This window comes from Taeniopygia guttata, chromosome 15, assembly GCF_048771995.1.
Source record: "Taeniopygia guttata chromosome 15, bTaeGut7.mat, whole genome shotgun sequence".
Lineage (NCBI taxonomy): Eukaryota > Metazoa > Chordata > Aves > Passeriformes > Estrildidae > Taeniopygia > Taeniopygia guttata.
In genome coordinates, this window is record NC_133040.1 from 2,531,633 (window position 1) to 2,557,609 (window position 25,977).

The 25,977-nt window shown below is 46.3% G+C and overlaps 1 protein-coding gene across 2 annotated transcripts in view; it reads left to right on the forward strand.

Moving 5' to 3' along the window:
* Window positions 1–25,112, forward strand: part of GGT5 (gamma-glutamyltransferase 5) — a 35,772-nt gene extending 10,660 nt beyond the window's left edge. Inside the window, exons 1-12 of one of the 2 annotated variants that reach the window (XM_030285651.4) lie at window positions 8,599–8,928; window positions 14,832–14,962; window positions 16,534–16,623; window positions 17,633–17,822; window positions 18,122–18,279; window positions 18,705–18,854; window positions 19,270–19,403; window positions 19,789–19,991; window positions 20,411–20,502; window positions 21,289–21,398; window positions 21,723–21,830; window positions 22,034–25,112. In XM_030285651.4, coding sequence (XP_030141511.4) covers window positions 8,768–8,928; window positions 14,832–14,962; window positions 16,534–16,623; window positions 17,633–17,822; window positions 18,122–18,279; window positions 18,705–18,854; window positions 19,270–19,403; window positions 19,789–19,991; window positions 20,411–20,502; window positions 21,289–21,398; window positions 21,723–21,830; window positions 22,034–22,180 — 1,674 coding nt within the window. In that variant the 5' untranslated portion in view covers window positions 8,599–8,767 and the 3' untranslated portion in view covers window positions 22,181–25,112. Of the gene's footprint in view, window positions 1–8,598; window positions 8,929–14,831; window positions 14,963–16,533; window positions 16,624–17,632; window positions 17,823–18,121; window positions 18,280–18,704; window positions 18,855–19,269; window positions 19,404–19,788; window positions 19,992–20,410; window positions 20,503–21,288; window positions 21,399–21,722; window positions 21,831–22,033 lie in introns of those variants that run through there. The other variant, XM_030285652.4, reaches the window with a different exon arrangement.
* The last annotated feature ends 865 nt before the right edge of the window (window positions 25,113–25,977 follow it).

Sequence of the window (25,977 nt, forward strand, 5' to 3'; positions counted from 1 at the left end):
GCTATGATTTGAGATGGTTTTGTGTTTATCTTGAACTCCTCTGTCATAACATATTTGCATTTAATAGGAGATCCAATTTAACTGTCCAACACATCCATGAGGCATGAGCTAAGCATTGGCTGTAGGTACAGGGTTGTGGCTTAATGGATAAAGCCTGTGTTTTTTTGAAAGACTAAATTTCCCTTTTTCTTTCTTGTTATAAATCCCTCTATATTTCACATTCTAGGACTCCTGCTGGGCTGTGACTGTACTTCAGCCTGTTTTTCAGAAAAGCCCTGAGAAGTTGGCTCAGTTGCCCAAAGGGTCAGAGGACAGGCAGCTCTCTCAGCCTCAGGGCGTTTCTTTCCCTCTGATTGCTCATTAGGGTAATGTTCCCAAAGTCTTTATTCTGGGTTATAGCTGCTCCCTGCAACTCCATGGCTCGAGGTGCTGCAGTCAAGAGAGTGTCAAAGGGGACACGATTTGCAGTGGGTTTTTGAAGCTGCTGCTTTGAGAGTGGCTCTCTCCAGGTCTTCTCATTGCTCTGGGCTCGCTGGAGGGGCAGCTGTAGGTGACAGGCCTGGCAGCACTGAGTCTCCCCAGTGTTTCTGTGGGTCAGGAAGAGCTATTCTGGCAAGTCCTGTTTTCCTAAAGCAGACACTCACCACTGTTATTGCATTGCTGCAGTAACAGCAGTCTGGGGGATCGAGAGTGATGAGCCTGAAGGGAAGAAGCAAAGTGAAGATGTTTTATCATCCTGTAAATCAGAATCTGGATGACACTGGAAAAATCCATTAAACTAAATTATCAAGGGGTACCAGATACAAAGAGGCACTTGTGGCTCAGGAATTTTCTGAATTTCAAGTATTTGATGGCTGAGAGAGCATTTAGGGAAGAATCACTGCACATTTATAGTTGCACTCTTCCTGCTGTAGTCTTCCCTGGGCATCCAGTGCTGGCTGCTGTCAGAGACAGGAACTGTGGAGCTTTCAGTTTGACCCACCTGCCTGATTTTTTGTTCTAATATAAATATAGTCAACATCTAAGCCTATTGTTTAGAAAGGATGAAAATGTAAACAAACGAGACTAATTTTCTTAAGATGAAATAATATCTGTGACCACGAAACCAGGACAGGTCTGTGCAGTATAGACATTATTACAGACATATATACAGACATTATATAGACATATATTACATTTGAACACTGAACTGTTTCAGGGGGTTTTAGAATTTTTTTCTCTTTCTAAAAAATTTATGGAGAATAGAAACATTTTCACAATATAAACACTTTTGTTTTTACTGTGTTTATGTTTTCAAAGTGGCTATTTGGTTGATCTTGAATAAACAAGCCTCCAAAATATGGTGTTGGGTAATCTTGGCCACTAATGCATGTGTGATGAGTGTGTTTATGTGTGTGTCCAACTCTGCTCAGACTGACTGAATTTCATGGCAGGCAAGGCAATATAAAACCTTTACAGTCTGCTGAGAATCCAGGCTTGGCAGCTTTCTGAAATCCTGCACAGATCTGCCCTCCATTCTCAGCAAGTGTCAGACCTTGGGGAGGAAGCAGAAGAGGGAAAGTCCAAGCTGGCTCCGGGACTGAGATGTGGCACCATTTTAGCACGTGATGTGAAATAGAGACAGACATTCAGGAGCTGGGTTTCACTTGTCCCAGGCAGTGGGAAATGGGAATAGGCAAAGGAAGGAAAAAGTGCTGGTTACCTTTTGGCAGGAGCAAAGGGCTTGCTGAGGGTTGAGTCTGGAAGAATTGTTTCTTTGGCCCTTGGTGATGGCTGCCTGATTTGAAGGACTAAGTTTTCCCATTCCAGGAGGTGATAGATGCTGGGCAGAGCTGCTGAAAGCAAATAATTGTCCCTGTGGCGGAGGCATGGCCATGTCAGGAGGGAGCCATCAGAGAGAGGCACCAACTGTCCCAGAAAATGCAGATATGAAGTCTTGGTAATCAGGCACCGTCCGTGTTCTTGGGCAAGCCAGAGGATCTCTGTAATTGATTAAGAATTCCACATGTTTTGGGTGTGGAATGCTTTATGGCTGTGCAGCACTCAAGAGGCTGCACCAGGAGTTGCCAGCTGGGAAAGCTGTGTGGGCAGGAAGCAGATCTCAGGAAAGAAAGCAGCAGGCAGGAGGACAGATGCTGATGGGATAATGTGATGGAAATACCTGGAGTCTCCTGGTAGGAGAGCTGTGGATTTCTGTAACTCGTCCAGGGGCCTGAAGTGACAGAAAGTTTGGTCACTGCTCAGGTACAGCATCCAAAAGCCTCTGCTGGAACTAGGCAGTGAAAGTGGAAGCACTGTGAAAACTGCTGGTGCAGACAGAAAGGAGAAGAGGGCCAGAAGGGAAGCCAAGATGCCATCAGCCTTGTGCCTGTAGTACCTGGATTTTGATTTCCTGCATTTCAGAGAAGATGATGTGTGAGGCTAAAGGACCATGTCCATTTTCCATTCTGCCTACTAGCATGGAGCTCTGGAGATGCAAATTGTGATCCTGTTTCTGTGCTCCAAAAGCTTTGAAATTAATTTAATTTTCATTAAACTAGGACACACTGTCCAGTCACGGCTGGAAGTCCTTTAATCTGTTGCAGACAAACCCCAGATGTTTCTGTGTGCATTATTTATTTTGTCCTTTCTACAGTGACCCTGGTGCATGCATCATGTAGAAACTGTTTCTTTTTGTTAAATGCTGCTGCTTCCATCTGCCATTTGGTGTGGAGACCAGCAGCTCTGCTTTTTTGGAAAAATCACAAAAACAAAAAAACCCCAAAACAAAACAAAAAAACCCCAAACCAAAACAAAGAAAATCCCCCAAAAATACAAACAAACAACTCAAGTAAAAAAAGAAAACAAACCAAACCCAACCCCAAACAACACCCCCCACAAACCCTCAGTGTTTTCTTGTCAACCTTTTTCCTCATGCAACTACCTTTCTTTTGATGGTTTCTGTGGAAATCTACACATTACAGTACTGGCTTAGGGTTTGAATCCAGAAGAGGTTTGTGAAATGTACTGTGCTGGTACAGGTACTGCCACACGATTTGGAAAGGGACCACATTATTTTTGAGAACTAGAATGCATTGCTGATAATAACTTACTTGCATTTTCCAATCTGATAAGCTGAAAATGATAAAGCTTCAATATGATAAGAAACTTAACCAGCTGTTGTACAAAGAAAGGTCTTAAAATTAAATATGCAAGGTAGAAAAGAAGGGGACGATATGCATGAAATTCTGAAAACAGCTTATTTTCTGTTGAAATAAAAATATGTACTACTCAGGCATCTCAGCTCAGGTATTCTTACACTATATATTTAACACTGATGAAGATGAATATTCAAATTCTGAATATGGGAAAGCAGGGTTTTTCCCATTCCCATTGTTCATGCTCATGAGTGATCAGAATTTGACTTCTTGCATTTTCTATCCCATGTTCCAGCTGAGTAAATTTTGGGACTATAATATCACCATGTCCCTAGAGAAAGAGTGTAAAATTTTGAAGGGAGTAAGGAGACATTTACAATGATCAGAGTGTGGGAAAGTGGCTAATGATAAGTGATACAACAGCTCCAAAGGGAATTGTGCAACAGCCTGGAAACACCATATTTGAATATCAGGGAATTTCCAAGTAAAACAGAAGTGAAAGATAAACGGGGAAAAAGAAAAGTACAGAAAACAAACTCTACAAGACTGATTTTCTCTTTTCCTGCATGCTGCTCTTCCACTTTCTAGGGAAGAAAGCAAACAGTTTCTTGTACTCTTGCACAAGGAAAAGTTTACCTCCCATGAACTCCCAGGGCCATTCAGAAGAAAAGGAAGTTACTGTGAAGCAATTCTGTTATCCCTGGAACCAAGACAGAACTAGGAGCCTACATCTATAGTTGCACAGTACCAATGACCTTTATTTTTGCACCAGGACATGGCAAGGGTTGCTTTATGCTTCTGTCAGTCTCTCCATTGCTTTGCTTGTGAAGTGCATGAGGATCATAAGGGCAGTAAAGAACCCGCTCTTCCTCCACTCCCTTGCGGAGAAGCTCAGCCTGCTCTGGTTTTCCATAAATGCTCGCTCTCTGAGATCTTTATTGACCTCTAGCACTCACACATCTGGCTTCTATTCCCAGGAATTTATCCTTTCCAAAGAGCTGGAAGTGCAGCAGGGAGAGGGCAGTGGTGCAGAGTTCTTAGGCTGTGTTTAAGCTGGAACTCATGAGGGAAGTGTGAGGCTGTCTCTTCAGCAGAGGCTGGCTCTGGTGTCCCAGAGGCACATCCTGCTCCCTTCCTATCCTTCCTGCACCAGCTGCACATGGTCTCCCTTACTCTCCCTTTCAGCACTCTGATGCAAGCGGATGTCACTGGATTCCAGTGAGATGATGGTAAACTGCAGGACTCCAGTAGGGATGCTGTGTGGATGCTTTCATTTCTTAGGAAGAGCTGCAGGGATAGGCAGAGGTGGGACCTGCTGACTTCACAGGAAAGTACAATCTATCTGGCTCCATTTCACCAGTCATGCTCATTTTGGAGTGGAGATGAAATCCAGATGCTAGTCCTGGTCATGATTCCTGACTCAGAAATTGCAGTGTGATTAAGCACTTTGGAAAAACCTCTCTGTGCACAGCAGTGCAGCTCTGTCATTTACCTGGGAATCCACAAAAGCCTCAGTTCTCATTTAGGGGAATTTTTAGAAAAGATTTCCCATCCCTACTCCTTTTACTGAGAGGATGAGGTTGTTTTCAGATGATCTCTTAAGATAAAAGTCCCTATTATTTTTATATACCCTTAACACCAGGAACTTAAAAAAAAAAAAAAGTAAAAAGTGAAAAGAAAAATGTTGTAACAGCTGCAGGAACAGCCTCATGCAGATATCACATCCCCATTGCCTGGGGCTCAGTATGGGCAACCCATGGAGAGTTTGCCCTCATGTCCTGCATGGTGTGAACTTGCACTGACTGGTTGTGTGGTGCCAGAACATGGACCAGGGACCCAGAGTGTGGGGGTGGCAGGGGGAGGGAGAAGTGGGATCATTTGGTAGGGATAGTCTCTGCTTTGTGGAGTTGGGAATCAGGATTTTAGAGGCTGGAGAAGCATGTAGAGAACACACAGTCAAGCTTGTGGGTTTTGCCAGCATTTAAATAGTCATTTACTTGGATCCCTCTCCAACATGGAGAGCAGCCCACGTGAGAGCCTGTGCTGAGCACATTATTCTGCCTGTGTGCAGACCTCTGCCCTGCTCTCTACCTTCATGAGGTTCCTGTTCAAGTTCAGCAAGGTCCCTGTGGATGATGCTCTGCTGCTTGTCAGCCATTCCCCTTAACTTTGTCCAAGCCAGAGATTTGCTGGTGTTGGGTTTTCATCCTCATTAATTCCCTTTTTGACTTCTAAATTGTATTTCAACAGCACTCCTCTTTCTGAACATCTTTCTAAGGCTTTTGTTATTACAGAGTTCAGGATTTGAACATATTACTTCCTTCTGTGAAGATCCCTGGCAAAATCACTCCTCAGCTTCCTCAGCTAAAGTGCTTCCCTCGTGTGTTCAGAGTAGCTCGTGTTGCCCTGTGCTGGGCTCTGGGGAGACCAAGGGAGCTCCAGCCTGCTCAGGACTCAGTGAGCAAACTGATCCAGGCAGCTCTTGAATGAGCATGGCAGAGAACCAGTACTCACTGGCTGGGCTCACTGAGGTCATATAAAGCATATGACGGCAGCTGTATAGGTAGTTACATATAGATACACACACACTCTATAGTTTAAATATATGATGTTCACTTTCAGTGAATTTAGTGCTTCCATGGGGGTTAAAACCCTCCACAAATATCCTTTGGGGTCACTAATGTAATACTCCAGCCCATTTTAGACAATACAGAGTTCAGGCAGAGTTTGCTGTTGGTGTATTTGGATGCACACAAAGCTCCCTTTTGTTTTCTCCTGCCAATATTTTCAGCTGTTATAGTAATTGTACTAATGAGGTTCACTCTTTAAGAAAAGTGCTGGATTTTGTCCAGAAGGGCACCCAAGAGTTAAGGACTGAATCAGAAGGTTTCACTGTTAATCTAATATTGAGCATAGCTGCAGTGTTACAGAAAGAATAAAGTGCTGATACTTGCAGTAAACTGTGCCTGGATATCCTCATTGAATAAAGTAAACGGAGAAGAGTTTCCCTTGGGCAATGGTTTGTGCCATGTGTCCCACTGAGTCGAGCTGTGCAAAAGTTGACTTTCACTGGGCCAATGTCACTGTGAAATAGAAGTTGTTCTGGTTTGGGTTCCACAGAACATTTGCAACAGGAATTACTTTGTAACCAGAAGGAAAGGAAGAAGGAGGCAGCAGCTCTGCTTTAACCTCGAAAAATTCAACAAAGACAGAGGAGTCCCTGAAATTCTTTAGGGTCCCTTTAGGCTTTCAGTGGTGTGAAAAATGGTGTGTGTCCTGTGATGTCCCATTCAAGTGCTTTCCCTTTGCTCATACTTACAGCCCACAAAAAGACATTCTGTAAGTGGGAAACTGAAGGACCGTGTGGTTGAGAAAAATAGTGCCAGAGTAGTATTGGACTGTTGATACTCGCTGTCCTCAAGATGTAGGTTTGTCCTCTTCAGTCATCTGTCATTGCCCTGCTGCTGTGCTTCTACAGCATGGAATGCTTGTGATCACCCTCCAACCCTTCAAGGTTTTGCTGGACAGTTCTGTTTAGCCATTACATTGGAGCCAGAAGTGCGTTTTCAACACTTGAAATGAAGTACTGCCAAGTTTCTCAGCTAGAAGCGTGAGAGTTATTCCCTGGCATGCTTTTAAATTAAAAGTATAATAAAAAAAAATCTTGATTCAGAAGGTACTTAAATGTTAATCTCAGCAAAGCATAAATCTATGAGTAAATTAGGAAAATATTTCTCTTTTCTGATTTCAGTAACAAAAGAAAAATAATTTGGCTTTCCTGAATCAGGCCAGTTTATGGGTTTAACTGTCATCCTTAATTCTGAGGAATGACAGAGGAAAGAGAAATATGAATGAGGAATTCTTGAGTACCAGAATTTCCTGATTCCAGGTATCTATTTTTCCAGATGCCTGAACACTTGATTTTTGTGGGAGCAGACCTATGACCCTCAATAAAATAAACTTGTTTGTGTGCAAAGGAAAACAATGTGCAAAGTTTAGTGTGTAGCAGTTTCTGAAGAAAAATGGACTGAATACTGAGAAAAATGGATCATGAACATCAACTATGGAACTCACAGCCATGTCCCTTAGAAAATCTGGACAATAAACTCCCTGAATATTGCCTGTTATTGGGTTATTTGATTATCATATGGAGTTAATTGATATTCCTGGGTTATAAATAATCATGGCTGAGGAGGGGACAAACAGCGTATGAAATACATCCAATTTGTCTTTTGGTTGCATGATCTTGGAAGCTTGGAGAGGCTACAGTTGAGTTCTCCACAGCATTTGTTGAAAGTGAATAGGCAAAATCCACTTGTCTTACTGGTACTGAGTGGTCAGTCCTGCTATGAGTTTAAAGGGAAGAGCTTTCCCAGAAACAGCAGGATGATGATTCTTTAAGTGTGATACTGTAATTTTTCAAAAATGGAACATCAAAGTCATGTAGGAATTGAGAAACTGTACAAAATCATCAATGTTTTGCAATGGAGTGAAGAGTCACATTAGAGATGAGGAGGCTTGTTTACACATGCCAAGTTTTTCTTTAACTATTTTCACTTCTCCAAGGTAATCTATGAGAAGATACAACCACAAAAAAAGACATTCTAGCCCATCAAATTCATTTATTGAGATATGACATGAAATAGTATTTCTTAGTTATAAGATAAAGTTTAGTGGGACAAGTTCAAAATCTGCTGTGTGTAGATTTACATGTGTAAATCTGCACAGGTGAATTCCCTTCTCCCAAATAGCAGTGAATGATCACAGGTAACATCTTTTAGAAAGACAGCAGGCAGATGTGGAGCTCTGTCTTTAACTTCTCAAGTGCAAGGAGAACTGTGTAATTAAGAGGCTGCTCAAGACCCAGCTGGGTCAGCTGCACTGGGCTGCAGTTCCTGCTGCTCATCACTGCTGTGTGAGGGATCAGGTCTGTCCTGGTGAGCAGCTGTGCACAGACGACCCCAGTGCTCTTGGTGCTCTGGGCACCAATATTTGCAAAGTGCTACTTTATTCTAGTTGTGCTCATTTACAGAAGATGTAAGCTGTGGACACTGGCAAGATGTATATATGAAAAAAGGTAAGTAAGATTATAATAACCTATAAAGTAAACTAATAGTATATATGAAAGTTATAGCTTTGTACGATATGTTCAGCTTTTACTTCTTTGAGTAGTTTTACAGAAACAAAACACCCCAAGTTTGCAGTGTAGGTCTGAGGCAATTTTCCCGTGATTCACAGAAGCCACCTTTGTTTGGTGTCAAGCATGGGAAGCCAGAGAGGCTGTGAGAAGCCGAGGAGTAGTGCGGAGATTTCTCTTTGAAGTGCTTCAGGAGTGAATGTGTTAATGTTTTCATCAGAGACACATACAAAAAAGGGGTAGATTGTGGATCTGCAAGAAAAGTTTATAAAGGAGAGTGAAAAGCCCCTCCCACCTAAGAGAGTAGGAAAGACAAAAGCACACGCTTTTTAGCAGTTTTTAATGTTAGAAAGAATGTAATCGCTGGGGGCAGAACCCAGTGCAGTGGGACCTCCCTCGCAGCTCGGGATATATCCACTTCCCCTCGGGCAAGGCACGCGTCTCCTCGAAAGGACTGAGAGCCCCACAGCTGCTCGGCGGCACAGGAATAGCCATGTCCACGGGGAAGATCTGCTGCCTGGTGCTGCTGACCCTGGCGGTGCTGGTAGCGGCGGTGACGCTTGTGGTCATCCTGAGCCAGCCCAGGTGCGCTCCGCAGCAGTACCTGCACGGGGCCGTGGCTGCCGACACCGAGAGCTGCTCGCTCATCGGCCGGTAGGTGCACGGGGCGCTCGGCTCCCCGATATCGTGACTCGGGCTGGCCCACGGGACAGGCACTGACCACGGCCGTGAGCTGGGTCCTGCTCCATCCCCTCTCCGGGCTGTGCGAACTGCTCCCGGTCACTCCAGCCGGAGCCTCTGCCTCCGTGCCTGATGCTTACTTGCATTGCAGCGTCCCAAAAATTTGCAACTGTGCAAACCCTCGGCCTTTTGGAAGGTATAAATATTTGTAGTATACAATGCTGGTTTTAAGTGGGGAAGGAAGAAGTTTACTTTTTATGGCGTGATAGGTCTGTCGGATAAGTGACTTAGAATAAATTAAGAAGCTGGAAGAGCTTGCAGAGAGCTGCAGTCAGGCTTCCACAGAGACAAGGAAGGGAAAGCAGGGAAAGGGGGACTGGAATCTCTGCCCTTTGGGGGTCTGTTCTTGGACTGAAGCCTGCAGCAAGTGTGTCTGCTATGAAGAAAAAAGCAGAGAGTAGATTTAATCGAAATTGAGTCAAGAAAGTAGGAGTACAAAAGATATATTTGCACCACTTGGAAAGATGTAGGTTAAAAAAATTTTCAAGATGCCCAGGCTGTACACCTTCAGTTTGTGCAAAGCTTGTCTCTCAAACATTTTAACTCCCACGTTATTATTTTACTGTTCTTTCAATTATTAAATGCTTGTATCCATGAAAGCAGAAGGACAGAAATTTGCATGTGATGCTGGATGCTCCAGTGATGGATGCTGGAGCTGTGTGCTCTTCCTCATGGCTGGGGGAGTGAAATGAGATGTGGTGCCATAATACCACACTTTTGCCATGTCTCACCTCTGATTTTGGCAATGATGTGCTAGCATAGCATTTGTGAGTAGCTGGAGAAAATATACTGTGGCTGCACATATGTCAAGCTGTGAGATGGGGTTTTTACGTGAAGCCACATGTTAGTCCTTCAAAAAGCAGAAGTATTTTAAAAATCACTATTAATGGAAAAAGAGGAAAATTCATAATTGGATTGCCCAAAGAATCTGCTGGGGAAACCCACTGCATTTGTTTTTGCAGCTATTGTAAACTTTAACTTGATGTTGTGTATAATCAGCTGGAAGATGTTGAAGTGAGAGCCACAGAAGTCTGTGGTCAGTGGACAACTGAGCAGCTTTGTCTAGTTGGCTACTGCTGCTGGGCTCTCACTTGTTTCCTTCTCTCAGCAAGAAGCTCCACAGGCTTCCCCAGCCTCCACCACTGCTGCAGCTGCACCTCCAGCACCCTTATTGACAGGCTGTGCTGTCCCTCCAGTCCGATGGACCAACTTAAATTTCCTACAAATAATCTGCCAATTATCTCCACAAAATCCTGCTCTTGTTCCACCTTCCCATCTCGTTTTTTCCCCCTTTTGCCCATCCTGGGGCATCTGCACATCAGGTCCTGCTCTCTTCTTCAGCTCTGCCAAGCCTCTGGGACATCTCCAGCCATGGCTATTCTCCTTTGCCTGGGCTCTAATGCTCACATTCTGCCTGGTGGTCAGCTCTACTCCCCTGCTGCTGCATGATTGCTGCTGCATGATTGCTGCTGCTTTTCCTGGTAGCCTTTGCCTCCAGCCATTCTTGGAAATTTTTTGTGCTCATTTCACACTGTCCTTAGACTGGAAATGAGACAAACTCCTGTGCTGTTCTCCCAGCTTCTACTGTGTGTAAAAGATTATAACAAAAGTAAAATTGTTTATAAAAATGTTCCTCTGCGAGAGAGCTTGGGACCAGAGGCTTTGTATAATATTTGCTCTTTTCCTTGTTGTTTTATTTCTTTCTCTGTTCCACTGGCCCACAGTGGTGGCTTCATTTTTCTCTCTGGGAAGCTTATTGCCTGCTCTGTACTGCATGTGATCCTGTTAATTTTCTCACAGACATTTCTGTGCTGTTATACCTGTATGTCACTTTTTAAGCTCTCAGCTCTTTGCACATGATGCTCTTTAGTGCTCTTAGCACTAAATTAGCTCTCAGAGCAAACTGCAAGGTGAGAAAATGACTTGTTCCACTGGTGAGGAAGTCTCACATTGCAGTGACACTGCAAGGATGCCACAGCACACGGCCTCTGACCAGGGCTCAGCCTTTCAGAACCATCTGCTCTGCTCTGTGACCTTCCTGTGTGACTGCAGGGTGAGGGCTTCCTCAAGGCTGACTCAGGGTCCCTGATGGGAGCACTGTGAGATGATGATCATCCAGCTGCTTCCCGCCTAATCTTTGCTGAATAAGACTTTAGCATCCATAGGAATTTTGTCACAGCAGTAGCAATAAAATCCAATTTCTGAAAACAGTCTTGTTCGTTAGGACCTGCTGTCCCTACCTATGAACTAGCAGTTCATGTGACACTTCAGCAACAAGGTGAGAGCAGGGCAAAGCCAAGCAACCCTGGCTGCCAGTCCCTAGACACACTACAAGGCTGGTTTGTCCCTGCTCCTCCTCACTGACCTTGCAGAACCTCTCTCCTGCTGTGACCCCAGGCTGTTCCCCACAGCCATCCCTTTCATCCTGCAAATCCCCCCCAGCTCACAGGAATCCATGTGGGGGATGCTCAGAGAACTGGTCTGGTGCCTAAAGCCTCAGAATCTAAAAGCAGCACCTAATCTCTGATTTACTTACAGATTTTACTCTTTAATTAAAAAATCTTGTTTATTTTAAAGATAAACTCAAAACATGCTCTGTGAGTTGTCAGGAATGAAATTACATGATACTCTGTTGGTTTAAGATTCTTCCATTTGGGAGTCTTTATGTGTTCCTAATAGAATTGTCAGTTGAACTTACTGAGAATAACTGAAATAAACCTCTTGCTCGAGGAGGAATCTTGTATTTCAATGAATGGGATAGTGGGTTGGGGAAAACTCCTCAGGGCCCATGTGTTTCCCAGCTCTGGAGATTGTGTTTGTGTACTCTGGATTTCTGAAATCTTTATGCAACTCTTTGGATCCCTGCAGAAAGTGCAAGAGCAATCTCAGTGAGCCTTCAGCCTGTCACATCCACGTTGGTAGGTCCTGAGCTACACTTCCCCTTAGCCATCAGTGCCCAGCTCTCAGTGCTCAACAAGGTCGGGTGTATTGCTGTGTTTCTTCTGCTGGAAACTGGGGGCTGAAAGCAACCAGTTTGCTGTCTGGCCCTGGGAGAAAACTTGTCCCTGAAGGAAGTGAAACACTTTGATGAAGAGGGATGGGAGGCTAAAAGGAGAATCAGAGCAATTTTTACCCAAGGGTATGGATTTGATACCACAGTCCACCTCATTAATTTCTCCTCATGTCAAGAGTGCTGAGGAGACAGGAGATGATTGCCCTGTGACAGTAAGAGGTAGTCAAACTTTACCTTCAACGCTGAACTGCTTGTTCTCTCCTGTAAGAGGCTCTTTTCATCAAGCATGCAAAAAAGCTCTATATTCCCTACCAGTGTGCTGTTTGAGCTCTGTCATCCACTGCTCTACATTCCTTTGTTTCCCAAATAGCAGAAGCAAGAGCCAGCATAAGGTCAGGGACAGATTTAGGAAAAATGTTCATTTCCAGTGGTGGGATTCACTGCAGCAAGGTGAGCTAACCTGGCCTGGCCCAGCAGCCATCTCTGATCCCGCTTCTCCAGTGTAGCCTAGCATAAACCCTGGGAACCAGCCTTCTTTGAAATCAACACCACCCGGGGGGACAAGGTGGTGGGGAGGGTGAGAATGGTGAGACTTTAACAGTCAGAAAATGTCTGCAGCCCTGGGAAACTCAGTTCTAACCAGAGAATGTGATGCAAAAATCCTTTTCAGTGATGGCCCAGCAGATTTCTGAAGTATGTTTACATCCCAAAGGATTTGGTTTCCCTTCTTGCACATTTTAAATTTGGTAACTGGCCCTTTTTCACAGAAGCAGTTGTTGCTTTTGCTATTCATAAATCCTAAGGAGGCAGCTGCTGTGTAATGGGTGGTCTCCCAGTCCCCAGCCTTCTTTAGCAGAAAATAAAAGTCAATAAAAAGTCAATAAAAGTCAATGAAAATAAATGGTTCCAGTGTGTTTAAAGGGGCTTCAGGGCTCTCTCTAGCCTAGGGCAGAGCGGAGCTCTTGGTCTGCAGTCCAGCACAGCCCATCTTTGCTGTGAGCCAAGTGCCATCAATCAATCACCCTTTCCAGGGAAGGTGAATCCCTGTTTGCTGCTGCTGGAATGGGACTTGGTTGTTAACACCCTCTTCTGCTCCTTACTATAAGGAAACTCCATTAATGACTAAACCCTAATGCTAAGTGGCAGGAAGGATATAGGACAAAACATTGTTATCAGGTCTTGTCAGATGCAGCACTGGTATCTCTAGGGAGACCACAACTTGATTAAGGATTTTGCATTATAACTAAGCTTATTGCAACAGAGATCCACCTAAAGGAAGCCAAGTAATGGGACATAATGGCCCTAAATTCCCCAGGCATCACTTCCAGGGACGGGCAGGTCTGTGACTGGGAGTGAGCCACGCACAGGGAGTCACATGTGACACGCCAAGAGCCAGCTCAGTGTATTTTCTGTTGAGTTTCAGTCTCTGCAGAAGCTGGAGGGAAAGGTGTCAAAGCTGGAGGCCTGTGTGAATGTGCTGTGAATTTGGGTGAGAATGGTGCTTTTCAGGCTATGGGAAATGTACCTGATGTTCCATGTTAAGGCCTTAATGTATTGCATTGAAAAGTGCACAATACCATCTCCAAGCTTCTTTTGAAAACCGTATTTCACTGCCAAAACCATGCCTTTCCTTGTGTCGCTTTTCACACCTGCCACCAGGCTTTGTACATGTGTTACCTCACAGATCACACAATCCAGGGGCTCTGAGGAGCACTGTCCTGGGTTAGTGTAGCAGTCCTTCCCTCTTCTTCCAACTGCCTAACACTCGTCTGGGTCTTCTGCAGAGGTGACCCGGTTTTTTAGGAAGCCCTCGTGTCCTTTCTGTGGTCAGCAATTAACAGCTTCCGTTTCAGAAAAGCACCTCCCAGGGACATTGGTGTGGTGAGCCCATCCCCTGCTGCAAGGGGCTGGATGGGTGAGCCTGGGCCTCAGTCTCCATGTTCAGAGCTACAGCCAGGGAGCTCCCAGGAGGCCAAAAGCATGCAGATCCCAAACAGAAAGCCTGATGTTCCCTACTATAGCTTTTCTTCCCACTTGTCCACGTGTCATTTCCTTACAGGCAGTGGGTCTGAGGCATTTGGGGAAACAAAGGAAAGCTACAATCAGCCTGCCTGCTGGCAGCATCCTGTTCCCAGACCCAGCAGGTCCCAGCCATATCTGTGGATGGAAAATAAACACCAGTCTCTGTGTGTGCTCTGTGTTCCCATGCAAGCTCTGGGATCAGCTGCACTGCAATTAATGAACTACTCCAGTCTCCCCTCTGGCTTTGCCTTATCTGAGCAATAACCCAATAAAGCAGCTAGGAACCTTCCTAGCAAACACCAGTGCTGGCCACTGGCAAGCTGTGCAGGAAATGCCATCCCATTACCACTGCAAGGAAATTACAGTTTTCAGATGTTCTTGAGGGAAGCATCTGTTGAGACACGTTTCTCTAACAGAACCTCGTTTCTCTTACAGAACCTCGTTGCTGTCAGCAGCAAGAGGCTGCTTTAATGCTTTTGTGTTCTTCCATGTTGCTGTGCCTTGGTAGAAGCAGTTGAGGGTTAGTTTCCTGTTTGGTTGGTTTTTTGTTTCTTTGTTGGTTTTGTCTTTGGGAATACAGGGAGCAGTCGGGGGCATTTTTGTGTTAATAAGCCCAGGAAGTCACATTGTAGGAACAATGAAGCTAATTGACATGTGGACCCAGTGTTCCCAGCTGCTCTCTTCAAGTTGCAGGGGTCCCAAGGAGACATTTTCATGTGCTTCCTCCATTCTGACATTCCTGGATTTTAACAGTGTCTTTTTTCTTCCCTTCCCACCACAGGAACATCCTGAAAAGTGGAGGCACAGCTGTGGATGCTGCTATTGCTGGCTTGATCTGCACTTCAGTGATGAACCCTCAGAGTTCAGGCCTGGGTGGTGGGGTCATATTTACCATCTATAATGCCAGCACAGGTATGGCCCTGCCCTGGCCTCTCCTTGGTGCCTTGTCCCTCTGCAGACACACAACTGCTGTGGAGAAATCAGAATCCTGCCTGTTCTCTCAGAGCAATATTTTGAATATAAAAGCAGCATCACAAAGCACACTTGTGCTCTTAATCCAAAGCATCCACCACAGGGAGCTGTGATTGTCATTTCACAGCAAGAACGTGTGTGTGGAGGAAAGAGCTTTGGTATAAAATGAGCTGAGTTTGCCTCTTCTTCCCTCTCCAAAGCAATCCCAAAGTACATTCCAAAGTCACACAGCTGACTGCAGCCAGGTGTGAGTGGCTGAGTGAAGCAGGAGCAGTGTGCTGGCAGTGTTGGGCTGTTGGTGCCTCAGCTCTTGGGATGGCACTTCAGGGCTTGTGCTGCCCCAGAAGCTCTGGCAGTGCCTGCTGGCCCTGAGGTTTTCACTGCAGTCACCAGTGCTGTGTGACTCCCCAAAGCAGTGGTGACACTTCCTGTCCCAGGAGATGCATCTCCACTTCAGAAATCTAAACCTAGCAATGTTCAGTGTCTGCCGGGGAGCCTTTCTGTGTTTGGCTTAAACTCTGGTGTTGTTTTCTTGCTTTTATGTCTTTAATGTGGGAATTTCTAAGTCTTGGCTTCCAAAAAAACCCCAGAGCTTATATAGCTAATAGGAATATCAACAATGAATACTGTAACAATACAATAGTCTTAAAATCCCTGCCAAGTAGTTTCACAGAGTCACAAATCTGGAACTGTTTGGATGAATCTTATGCAAGAGCTTAATTTGGCAGAACACCTATATTTTTCTTCTTTTTTCTTTTTGGCAGACCCCCTATATTTTTCTTCTTTTTTCCTTTTGGCAAAGCCATGGAACTTTGTTTCCTGACAGCAATCCTCCTCTGCTACCTGAGTTATGCTGCTGCACAGACGTGCCTGTGGCTGTGCACAGCTCAGGTGCTTGGTACACCAGGGAGCACTGTGGGCTCCTGCAGCACAGCTGGCTCTGTGGACTGGGACTGGGACAGATAAATACAAGGCAGAGAAGCAGTAAAGTGATAGGCTAGACCTTAAATACAAGTGTATGCAAGTGGGGTTTGAGTTTGGGTTTGTTTTTGTCCTTTCAAGCTCCCTGATACATAGAGGGCTACAAATATGATGGACTTGCCTCATCATCATTTGGCAAATGGCCCTCCCAGGAGCATGAGGCTCACATTATGCTTCTGACATGTCCCATCTGTAGAAGAAGTGCTGGAACCTGCAGGTGTGGCAGCATGTCCCAGCCCATGAACTCTGGGGGGGAACCTTTGCTGCTTGGAGACAAGTCCTGGCCTTCTCCCTGTACTTTCAGTACTTTTAGGTAGGCACTGCTTGGTTTGCTCTAAAAAAAAGCACAAGAGTCAAGGACAAGTTGTGCTGACATCTGGCCCTGCAGGTGCACTTGGCACATCTGGCAAAAGGCTCCAGAGCAGCTCAGCTCTGGGCCAGCAGCACGTGCAGTTCTACAGCTGACTGAAGTGTGATGTTCACCTGCTTCAGGAAAACAACATTATGCATTTCCCTCTTCTTCTTTCTAGGAACAGTTGAGGTGATCAATGCCCGCGAGACAGTCCCACGAGTGTTTCCTCACAACTTATTGTCTGGCTGTGGTGCTGGTTTCCCCATTGGTAAGGACAGAGCTGTGTGCCCTCCTGGTGTGCACAGAGCTCAGGGTTGGGAACTGAGCACCTCACTGACTTGATCTGGAGTTCTATTTAGTTTAACACCCTCTACCTGGATTGCCTTTTGCAAAAGTAACTAAAAATACTAGGTCCATAAAAATTCCTGTTTGGTAATAACAATGGCAGCATGACCAGCAAGGCAATGGGGAGCCAGCATGAGGAGAAATCACAATGTCACAATATAACTCCTCTCCATAGGAAGTCTGCAGTTCAAGACTGATTTCCCAAAGCTCTCATTCCCCAAAGTTCTTACAGAGAAAAATTGATCATTAGCTTTCAAGAAACAAAAGAAAACAATCTCATGTGCTTGCCCATGTCCATAGATTGGGGAAGCACACTGGCACATCAGGAGTTGAGTTACTGGGCTCAGGCACTCTTGTTTTAGCAGCACATCTTGGATTTTTCCACATTTCTTGCTGTATTAATTCCCCTTCCCTAGAATGTTATGTTTTGGGGTGTGTCCTAGTTTATGGAGATGTTCTTATCCTTGGAAGAGCCTGAAGAGGAATCAGGAGCAACTCTGGTTGGAAGGGACAGCTGGAGTTCTGCTCAAAGCAGGGTGATGTCAGGTGTTGCTGAGGCTGCCCAGAGTATTGTCCTGTCACATTTTTTAATGTCTCCAGGGATAGAGAATTTCACTGCTTCCCTTGCTCTGGTGTTTGCCCAGGCCCCATGAGTGCCATGTCTCCAGTGTCCAGCTGCCTCCTCCCTTGCTGCAGCATGTGCCTGTTGCCCTGTTATGCTTTCAGCACACCTCAGGCCTGGTTCCAGCCTCTCTACACCCGTACTGTTCGGTAACAGGGAAACACATGAACAGGAAAATAAACAAGCCAAGCCTGCTTTTAGAAGCCTTGGTTGCTTCTACCAACTCAGACTTTGATTGGAGAGCTTTCAGAGAGGTGGAACCCCCAAGCCAGTGACATAGGGGGTGTGACACTGCTGTTGTGCTCCTCAGGTCCCCGCTGGATTGGCGTGCCCGGAGAACTCCGTGGGTATGAGGAAGCCCATAAGCGACATGGCCGCTTACCATGGAAAGCCCTCTTTGAACCAACCATCAAGCTTCTTTCAGAGCCACTTGTTATTTCTCCAGTTCTGGGGAAAATTCTCAACCACCCAGCCTTCTCTGAACCAGGGAAATACCTGTGGTAAGACCCATGAATGAAACTGCAGTGTGAGTGCCACTGTTCCCTCAGCTTCAGACCCTTTCTCTGACATGCTGACATGGAGCACAGGCTGCTGCTGTGGTTTGTGCTCAGGGAATACTTGCTATGGAGTGGGAGAGAATCACAAAAGTGGGTTTTTAAAAGACGCTGCAGTGTAGCACTGTGTTGGAAAGTACACAGCATACATAATCCAGACCAGCTCCTGATAGGAAAAAGAGATCATTGGCCCTGGGAAAGAACAAGCTCATGCTGTAAAACTGATGAATGTTCTTCTCTAACAGCCCACTGCTATGTGATGGGGACAGATTTCTGAAGTTTGGCGAGACCTTCCGGTGGCAAGCACTGCAGCGAACGCTGCAAGCTGTGGCGGAACACGGAGCTGCAGCGTTTTATGAGGGAGAGATAGGAAGGGCCCTGGTGGAGGACGTCAGGAAGGCTGGTGAGTAACAGCTATAGGTAGCCCTAATACATAGGCCTTTCTCCCAGCCATCAGCTCACAGTGAGCCTGTACCAGGGGAAAGCCAACACATGCCATTTGCTTGTCACTTGGGGGTGGTACCTGACATGGGAACAGGCCACCTTTCCTCAGTTTCTACAACTCATGCCCAGAAGCAGGGCTGAGACCACCCTCTGTTCTGGCCTTTGCCCACAGTGCTCATGCACTCGCCCCTTTGCCTCCTTTAGGCTTTGTGACATCCTGGGGTTTGGCAGCACATGAGGATGTGTGAGGGCAGTTCTGTGCTGGGTGGAAGGAATTTGGGCTGTATGGGATGGCTCTACACAAGCAGGCAGCTCTGATGCAGGCAGCCCCCAGCACCAGTACAAGTTGCTGTGCTAATGGCAGCTCCTGGGTCTCTGTTGAAGGGTCCAGTCTCTCACTGGAGGACCTTCGGGCATACAAAGCAGAGGTGTCCTCAGCTCTGAACATCACCCTGAACAACCACACCAAAGTATTTGCTCCAGGACCACCCATGGGAGGTGCAGTGCTCATGTTCATCCTCAAGGTATTGGAAGGTAAATTTCTGATGAAAAAGGGTCAGCAAGAGGTTTTCAGAAAGTGTTGCTCCAGAATGATAAAATGCAATGGGCAGAAATAGAGGTTTTGAGCCAGAATGGGGCCCAAAGCAGCAGTATGACCATGCTAGGCAGTAGGAGGAAGAACTGGTTCACTTGTACAGTGGGTCAGCATCACCACAGCTGCTGCAAGGGCCAAAAGATGCATGGCTTTCCCAATGCTTCAAAAGAAATTGAAGTCACAGTGAAAATCAGTAGTTGGTTGTTTCTGTATCCACATCCTCCTAAAACATAGGGGAAACCTGATAAGAACTGGGGTGGGAAGAGGAGGGTCCTTTCAACCTTTGCTTTCTTTTACACTTGAAAAAACATTGTATTGTGTCTATCAACAAAATTATTTCGTCCTGCTCCACAGAGTATAAATTCCATAAAGAATCACTGTCAACACCTGAGGAGAAGGTAGAAACCTATCACTATATTGCAGAAGCCCTGAAGTTTGGCAACATGCTAAGACCCCACATGAGTGACCCAGCCTTCTCTGAAGCTCAGGTGAGCTCCACAGTGTGTTGGTACAGTGCTACAGCACTGAGCAATGCTCTGACATGCTCCTTCTTTGCAGCCTGGAAGGAAAGAAAATACTTAGAGCTGCTACTGAAGAGCAATGCAGCTGAGTTGGCCAAGGCAGAGGCAGGATCAGGCTGTTTACTCTGCAGCTTCAGCTGCAGGCTGGCACTCATGTGCCTGACAAAGGGTGGGCACATGCTCCTGCCAATGATGAAGTGCCGAGCTTGGTCCATTTTCTGGGATGAGGGTGGCCTGGGGTTGAATGCTGCCACTCCAGGGCCCCAGACTCTGACTACTGGGGCTCAGTTCCTGAGCCCAAAGACAGGTTTGTGCTTTGGTGACCAGCTCAGTGTCCTTGCTGTGCTGGCAGGTACCTGTGGGGACCCTGTTGTCTGACCAGTTTGCTGAGTCTGTCAGGCAGAGGATAGATAAGCGTGGTGACCACCCACTGAGCCACTACAGCCTGCTGGAGCCCCTCTACAAGGACAAGCACAGGAGCATGGGCACGAGCCACATCTCTGTGCTCGCTGCAGACGGCAGCGCCGTGTCGGCCACCAGCACCATCAACTACCCGTGAGTAGCCCGGGGTTGGTAACAGAGTCACACAGGCCACGTGTCAGGTTCACAGGGGAGCTGCAAGGGCTGGCTACCAGAAATGCAAAACCCCTGGATTTCACTGCTTTAGGCAGCTTCTGAGCTGTGAGTGCCTTTTCCATGTGACGGCAAAGATCTGTGAGCATCAACTCCAAGGGCCGTCATAATTCAGGAGGATGCAAGGACTTGCTGAGGTTCTTGTTGAATTTCTGTGGCACCAGTAACAGGGAACTTATCTCTGTCATTAGGAGCAGCACAAATTCCTTTTGCACACCCTCACTAGGACACTTGCAGGCTGGGAGGAGACAGAAGTTACTCACAGGGTGCCATGAGCAGTAAATGTCATCCCTAACAGGAGAACCCTGAGCACTAAAAGGCTTCATCTTTCCTCCCTGCAGGTTTGGCTCCTTTGTGTATTCTAACCAAACTGGGATAATTTTAAATAATGAACTTGCTGACTTCTGCATCGCAAACAGAAGCATTAAACCAGGTGAGCATCCTCATCCTGAATAAAGCACAGGGCCAGGGGATGGATACAGAGGCTGTCCAAGTAGCCAGGGACAACCTGTAGACTTACAGGTGTTCTTTTCCTTCCCAGATCTGGATGAGAGCAAGTTTATTTCAGACTAAAAGAGGGTAAAGCCTTGTAGTGTGTCTGTGTCTACTCACATATCTCCTTGTATGGGAATACAGGAGTTTTGGTTTCTAACCAGAGAAATCAGAGATCAGAGGTAAAAAAAAATGCTGAAGATGATCACTGGCTGTTGGGAAGGGGAGGGAAGAAGTGGAGAAACTACTGCTAAGATAAGCCTGCTGATATTTTAGGCTCATCTGTGATTCTGAGCATAGAGCTGCTACAGGCTTGCACCAAGCTCTGTAGCACAGCAGTGTTGGTGCAGACATGGCTCTGTGCCATAAGCTGTCCCTGCTGCATCCCCCTCAGTCTGCTGGGAGAGGACACTGGTGCTGCCGTGGCAGATTTCTGCTGAGGGTTCCTCATCTAGTTGGATGAGCTGCAGCAAGTCCTGAATACTTGCAGGATGCCCTGTCCTGCATCAAGAGAAGCTTGTTTAGCTTGTGCCAGAAAGGTCCCAGTTTTTTGGGAGGCAGGCTTTCAGTACAAGGAAAATTTTCTGGAAGTCTTGAGCATCTTGAGGAAGGAACAGCAGCTTGTTTTTCTGTGGGAGACAAAAGAAAGGCAAGGTAGATGAACCTGTGTCCCTCCTACCCTATTTAGAGCCACATGGAAAGAATAATATCTCTGCTTCTGCTCTAGGAGAGAAGCCTCCCTCAGCAATGGTGCCTTCCATCCTCATCTCCAAGTCAGGAGACATGCTGGTGATTGGAGGAGCTGGGGGGGGCTGGATTATCAGTGCTACCACCATGGTAAGTGAAACCCACAGCAAGCTGCAAGTTTTTTCAGCCCTCCCAGATTTCTAGCCATGATCAGTCCCTACTCACCTCTCCTCAGATCTTGACTGTTTGGTGCTTTTGTTAATTTGCAATTTAGAAGTCCCTGGGCCAGGGAAAGCATTCTGGGAAGTATTATGTGCTCATCCTATTCTTTTACTTGCCCCAGGCATATAGTATTGGTCACCAGGAAAGCAGGACACCAGGCTGGTAGGACTGTGGGTCTGGCTCAGTGCAGCCTGGGTTGGACAGCCCAGGTTTTATGTCCGCTTGGGCAGTCTGGGATTTGTTTTATTGCAGGCGATTATAAACAAGCTGTGGTTTGGTTATGACTTGGAAGACGCCATTTCAGCTCCTGTCATGCACACCCAGGGCGACAGTGTCCTGTTTGAAGACTCTTTCAGCAAGGTGAGTGGCCCTGGTGGGGAGCAGATTGCTTCTCTAACTCTCTTGGGTAACCTTTATTTCGCCTCTGGCTCACCTCTTTCTTGTTTAAACCTCAATTCCTCAACCAGGCTCCACACACACAATCCTACAGTTTCACACATGGCAATGTAAAGATCTCAGGCCCCTGGCCCATTCATTCAATTTTCTCTTCTTTCTCACTACAGGATGTTAGGACTGGCCTGCTGGGAAGAGGACATAAAGAGAAGAAAGATAAATTTGCAATGAATGTAGTACAGGGAATTTCCAAGGAAGGAAAATGCATCTCTGCTTATTCTGATAAAAGGAAGCTGGGGAAGTCGGCTGGATACTAGTGTGAGATGCCATCACAATCCACAAAGCCACAGGAGATTCAGAACATGCTTTGCTTGGATATGCCCATAATTTCCTGTTCTAGCAGGATGTCTCCTGGAGCATGGGCACAGCCTGTGATTACATCTAATTCCAGCAGACTGCAGGTCACCCTCAGGCAATACAAGGAGAGGTCAGCCAACCTTGTTTAGAGCTGTACCTTTCATTACTTATGTGATACACAGAGAACATATTTCTTGAGCACATCAGTTACTCAGAGTGAGAGAATACAAGGTGTGAAAGGAAAATTCATCCAAATCCCACTGAGATCACTGTGAAATAGCCCAGCTGCACCTTCCATTCCTGATGGAATCTCAGTTTCTTTCAGGCTGCTCCACAATAAGCTTATTTCTGGGGCTCAGCAATGTGAAATACATAACTATTTTAGTCATGAACAAGAAGAGTCTTTAAGATCAGGATTTTAAAATCTGAAGTATTCAGGCTTAGAGTATGGATTCGGAAAGGGAAGAGATCAAAATTCCACACTCTCCCTCTCTTTTCCCATCTGAAGAAGCCCAGCTTTTCCCCAAGGTGGCAGATAAAATCACACCATGGCACAAGTGCTGGCCTGCCTGCTGCTCTCTGCCTTGGGGGTGCAAAACTCACCCAACCACAAGCTCAGGTAACTGCACCAACACTTCCTCCAGCCCTGCACACAGTGACTCTGAGAACAGCCTCCCAAGGGGCATGTGATTTCCCTGCTCCTGGGATCAACAGGCTTCAGCTGAGCTCCCTGGAGATGCCTCTCCCTGTGGCGAGATGGGTCCCAGTCTGTACCAGTTCCTCAACACCAGTACATCATTTGGGAAGGCAGTGGAAATGTTGCTTTTGGAAACTTTAGATCTTTCTTCAAATTGCAAAGTATACGTGACCAGGAGATTTCATCTGTAGCCTTGAGCTCAACCTGCCCAGGCAACCACCAGGACTGCTGAGAAGTGATGCAGCATTATCAGGCATAAGGAGAATCCTCCCATATCCTACATGCTCCAAACCCCTGTTTATCACAGCCTGTTCTCTCTTGTGTTCCTTTCAGACCACACAGCGGGCATTGTAGGACTCTAAGAACTATCACAGAAAGAGAAAACTTTCAGAGAAGAGACCTGAACGCAAAAGGTCCTGGATTTTGCACCTGGATGCAAATGGTCTTTTGCAGTTAATCCATAGCCTTGCCCTGCTCAAAATGACCAAGAGAATCAAACATTTATGAAAATAAAACCTAAAACCCAGAAAGCCCCCAAAGTTCTTCAAATATGCAGGGTCAAATTCCCAGAATCCTCCAAAATTCCATTTTCTGAGAGCTTCTGAGCCTGACTGCCCTATGGGCACAGTGTTGTGTGTGTGTCTGAAAGAAACCAGAGCCAGGCACTTGCAGAGCCCTCCCCCTCACACACAGAGCCCTTGGGACTCCTAGTTCTCCAAGAAACAGAATTCCTGTGTAAACATCATAACAAGAACACACTATTAAAAAACACAAATTAAAACAAGGCCAGCTAGACTTTACGCCAATGTTTTTACCCACAAGGCCTGTCCAGTAAAGCCATCCATTTACTGAAATGGCAGCCTTCACTTGCATTTTAGTGATGGTCCAAGTGAAGCTGACCAGAGCCAGATGTGTGTTCCTTCAGAAGTTGTACCCCAAGGACTGCAGCACGGCCCCGGCTGTACCAGTGAAAGATCGATGAGTTACCAGATTGTAACCGCAAGCACTCAGTCACCCAGCTGGAAATCAAGTTACTCATGGATGGAGCCAGCTCCCACTGCCCTGCCCCCTCCTTGTCCAAGTGGAATTCATGTTAAATCCCCAGTTCAGGAAGAACTGCTGGTTTCTCCATCAGAGCTGCTCTATCACACTGTGGAAGTGCCTGGCACTCTGTGAGGTAGCAACACCGTGCTGGTGAATGGGGAAGGAAACAGCACCACAAGCTGTCGAGGGGCAGTTTTATGTTGACTTGGAAGGGGCTACATTAACTATGACCACCAAAGAAACCAAACCTGCCTAATTTGCTGAAGTCTTCTGCCTTGATTAAGTCCCTTGCCCCAGCCAGCAGTTCCTGGGTGCATCAGTGGTGGGGTCAGGAACAGCAGCTGACAGAGCTGTGCAGGGGAAGCACTGACAGGCGCCAGACACCGTTTGCAGCTCCAGACACACAGCCCAGGCCGGATGCTGTCTCTGGCAAGATCAGGGGTTATTTCCAGCTAACCCCACTGAGCTGAAAATTTACAATCAGCAGCTGAGAGTGGCTCTGGCTGGAGACAGGGAGAGAACTCCCAACTTTGCTATTAGGCTTCAGGGCCACCTTCAGCAGTGCTCTGGTCTTTCTCCATCATGACATTAAGTAACTAAGTCTTCCATTACCTTTGCTTCTGACACACCTTAGGGTGAAGCACCCTGCAGTACTCCAGCCTAGCACCTTTCCAGTGCAGTAGTATCACAGCTACTTCCCACCACAAAAACATGGGAATATTATCTGTAGTCCAGTACTCACTGCAGTTTCACTGCTTTGCTATTAACTTTGCAAGTGAGCCAGTGAAGCAGTTAAAAAACCCATCACAGGTTTAATTTGCAAGACAGAAAGGAATGGGAGTGCATATCTCTCAGCACACCAGACTTCCAGTCCTGCAGTCCCTCCTAGCAGAATACCTGGTGAAGCTGAGATTGTACCTGCTTTGGCACCTCTGCACTTGCCCTGCCACCTCCTCCCTGCTGCTGAAATCTGTTTGGGTCAAGTGCTTATTGGTTTGGTCTCTCCACATTCCTGCTCCTCCCAACAAGAGAGCATTATTTTTGTACTGAAATCAACTTTCATGGACTTCTAAAGCATCATCATACAGAGGCTGCTCTATTTTCTAATGAAGTATTTAAGTTATACTTTTAATAAAGCGTTTTTAAATCTGTCTGGGATTTTCTCCTCTAAACCTGTTGCCTACTCCATCACACAAGCACAGAGGACTCCATGCAGGTGTTTCCAGCAGCGACACTTGTTCATTCTGGAGCCTCATATGCTGCTGGAGAAGCTGAGGAACAGTGCAGCTTGTGCCACTTGTCTCTCACGGCTGAGTTTTGTTCCCTTGCAGAGGCTGGATGGTTGCCAAAAGAAATTTGTGCTAATGTCAGATTGAAGAATAGGAGCAAAAGGCGAACCTTCCAGCTCATCATCTGAATTGCCTTTTAATGGTACAGCTTCCTTTCACATCAGCTGGAATCAGTCATGGAATGTGCCCTGTTCTCTGTGCCCTGCACCGGGCAGGCAGCCCACACCAACACACAGTGCACACCCAGGAGCAGGACCAGGTGGTTGCATTCAAAAGGTGGGACCTCAGAGACCATCTTGTTCTGACCCTCCTGTCATGGGCAGGGATGTCACTCACTAAACCCAGTTGGTCCAAGTGCCATCCAACCTGTCCTTGAACATTTCCAGGCACGGGACAGCCAGGGTTTCTCTGGGTAAACCTCTGCCAGGGCTCACTGTTGTCACAGTAAAGAATATCATCTTAGTATGTAACCTAAATGTACCCTCTTTCAGTTCAAAGGCATTCCCTCTCATCCTATCCAGAGGATTTTCCCTGCAGCTGAAATATCCCGTAAGCTGAGCAGCCTGGGGGGTGCAGTTGGAGGTTTAACAGCAGGAACCACTGCCTGACATCTGGCTGTTGATACACAGACAGCCCCAGCATAGGGTGAGTGAGATGTGGTCCCCAAGCAGGTGGCAGAAGTGTCTGCTCTGTGTACAGATATGTCCAAATGAGATGCAGATAACTA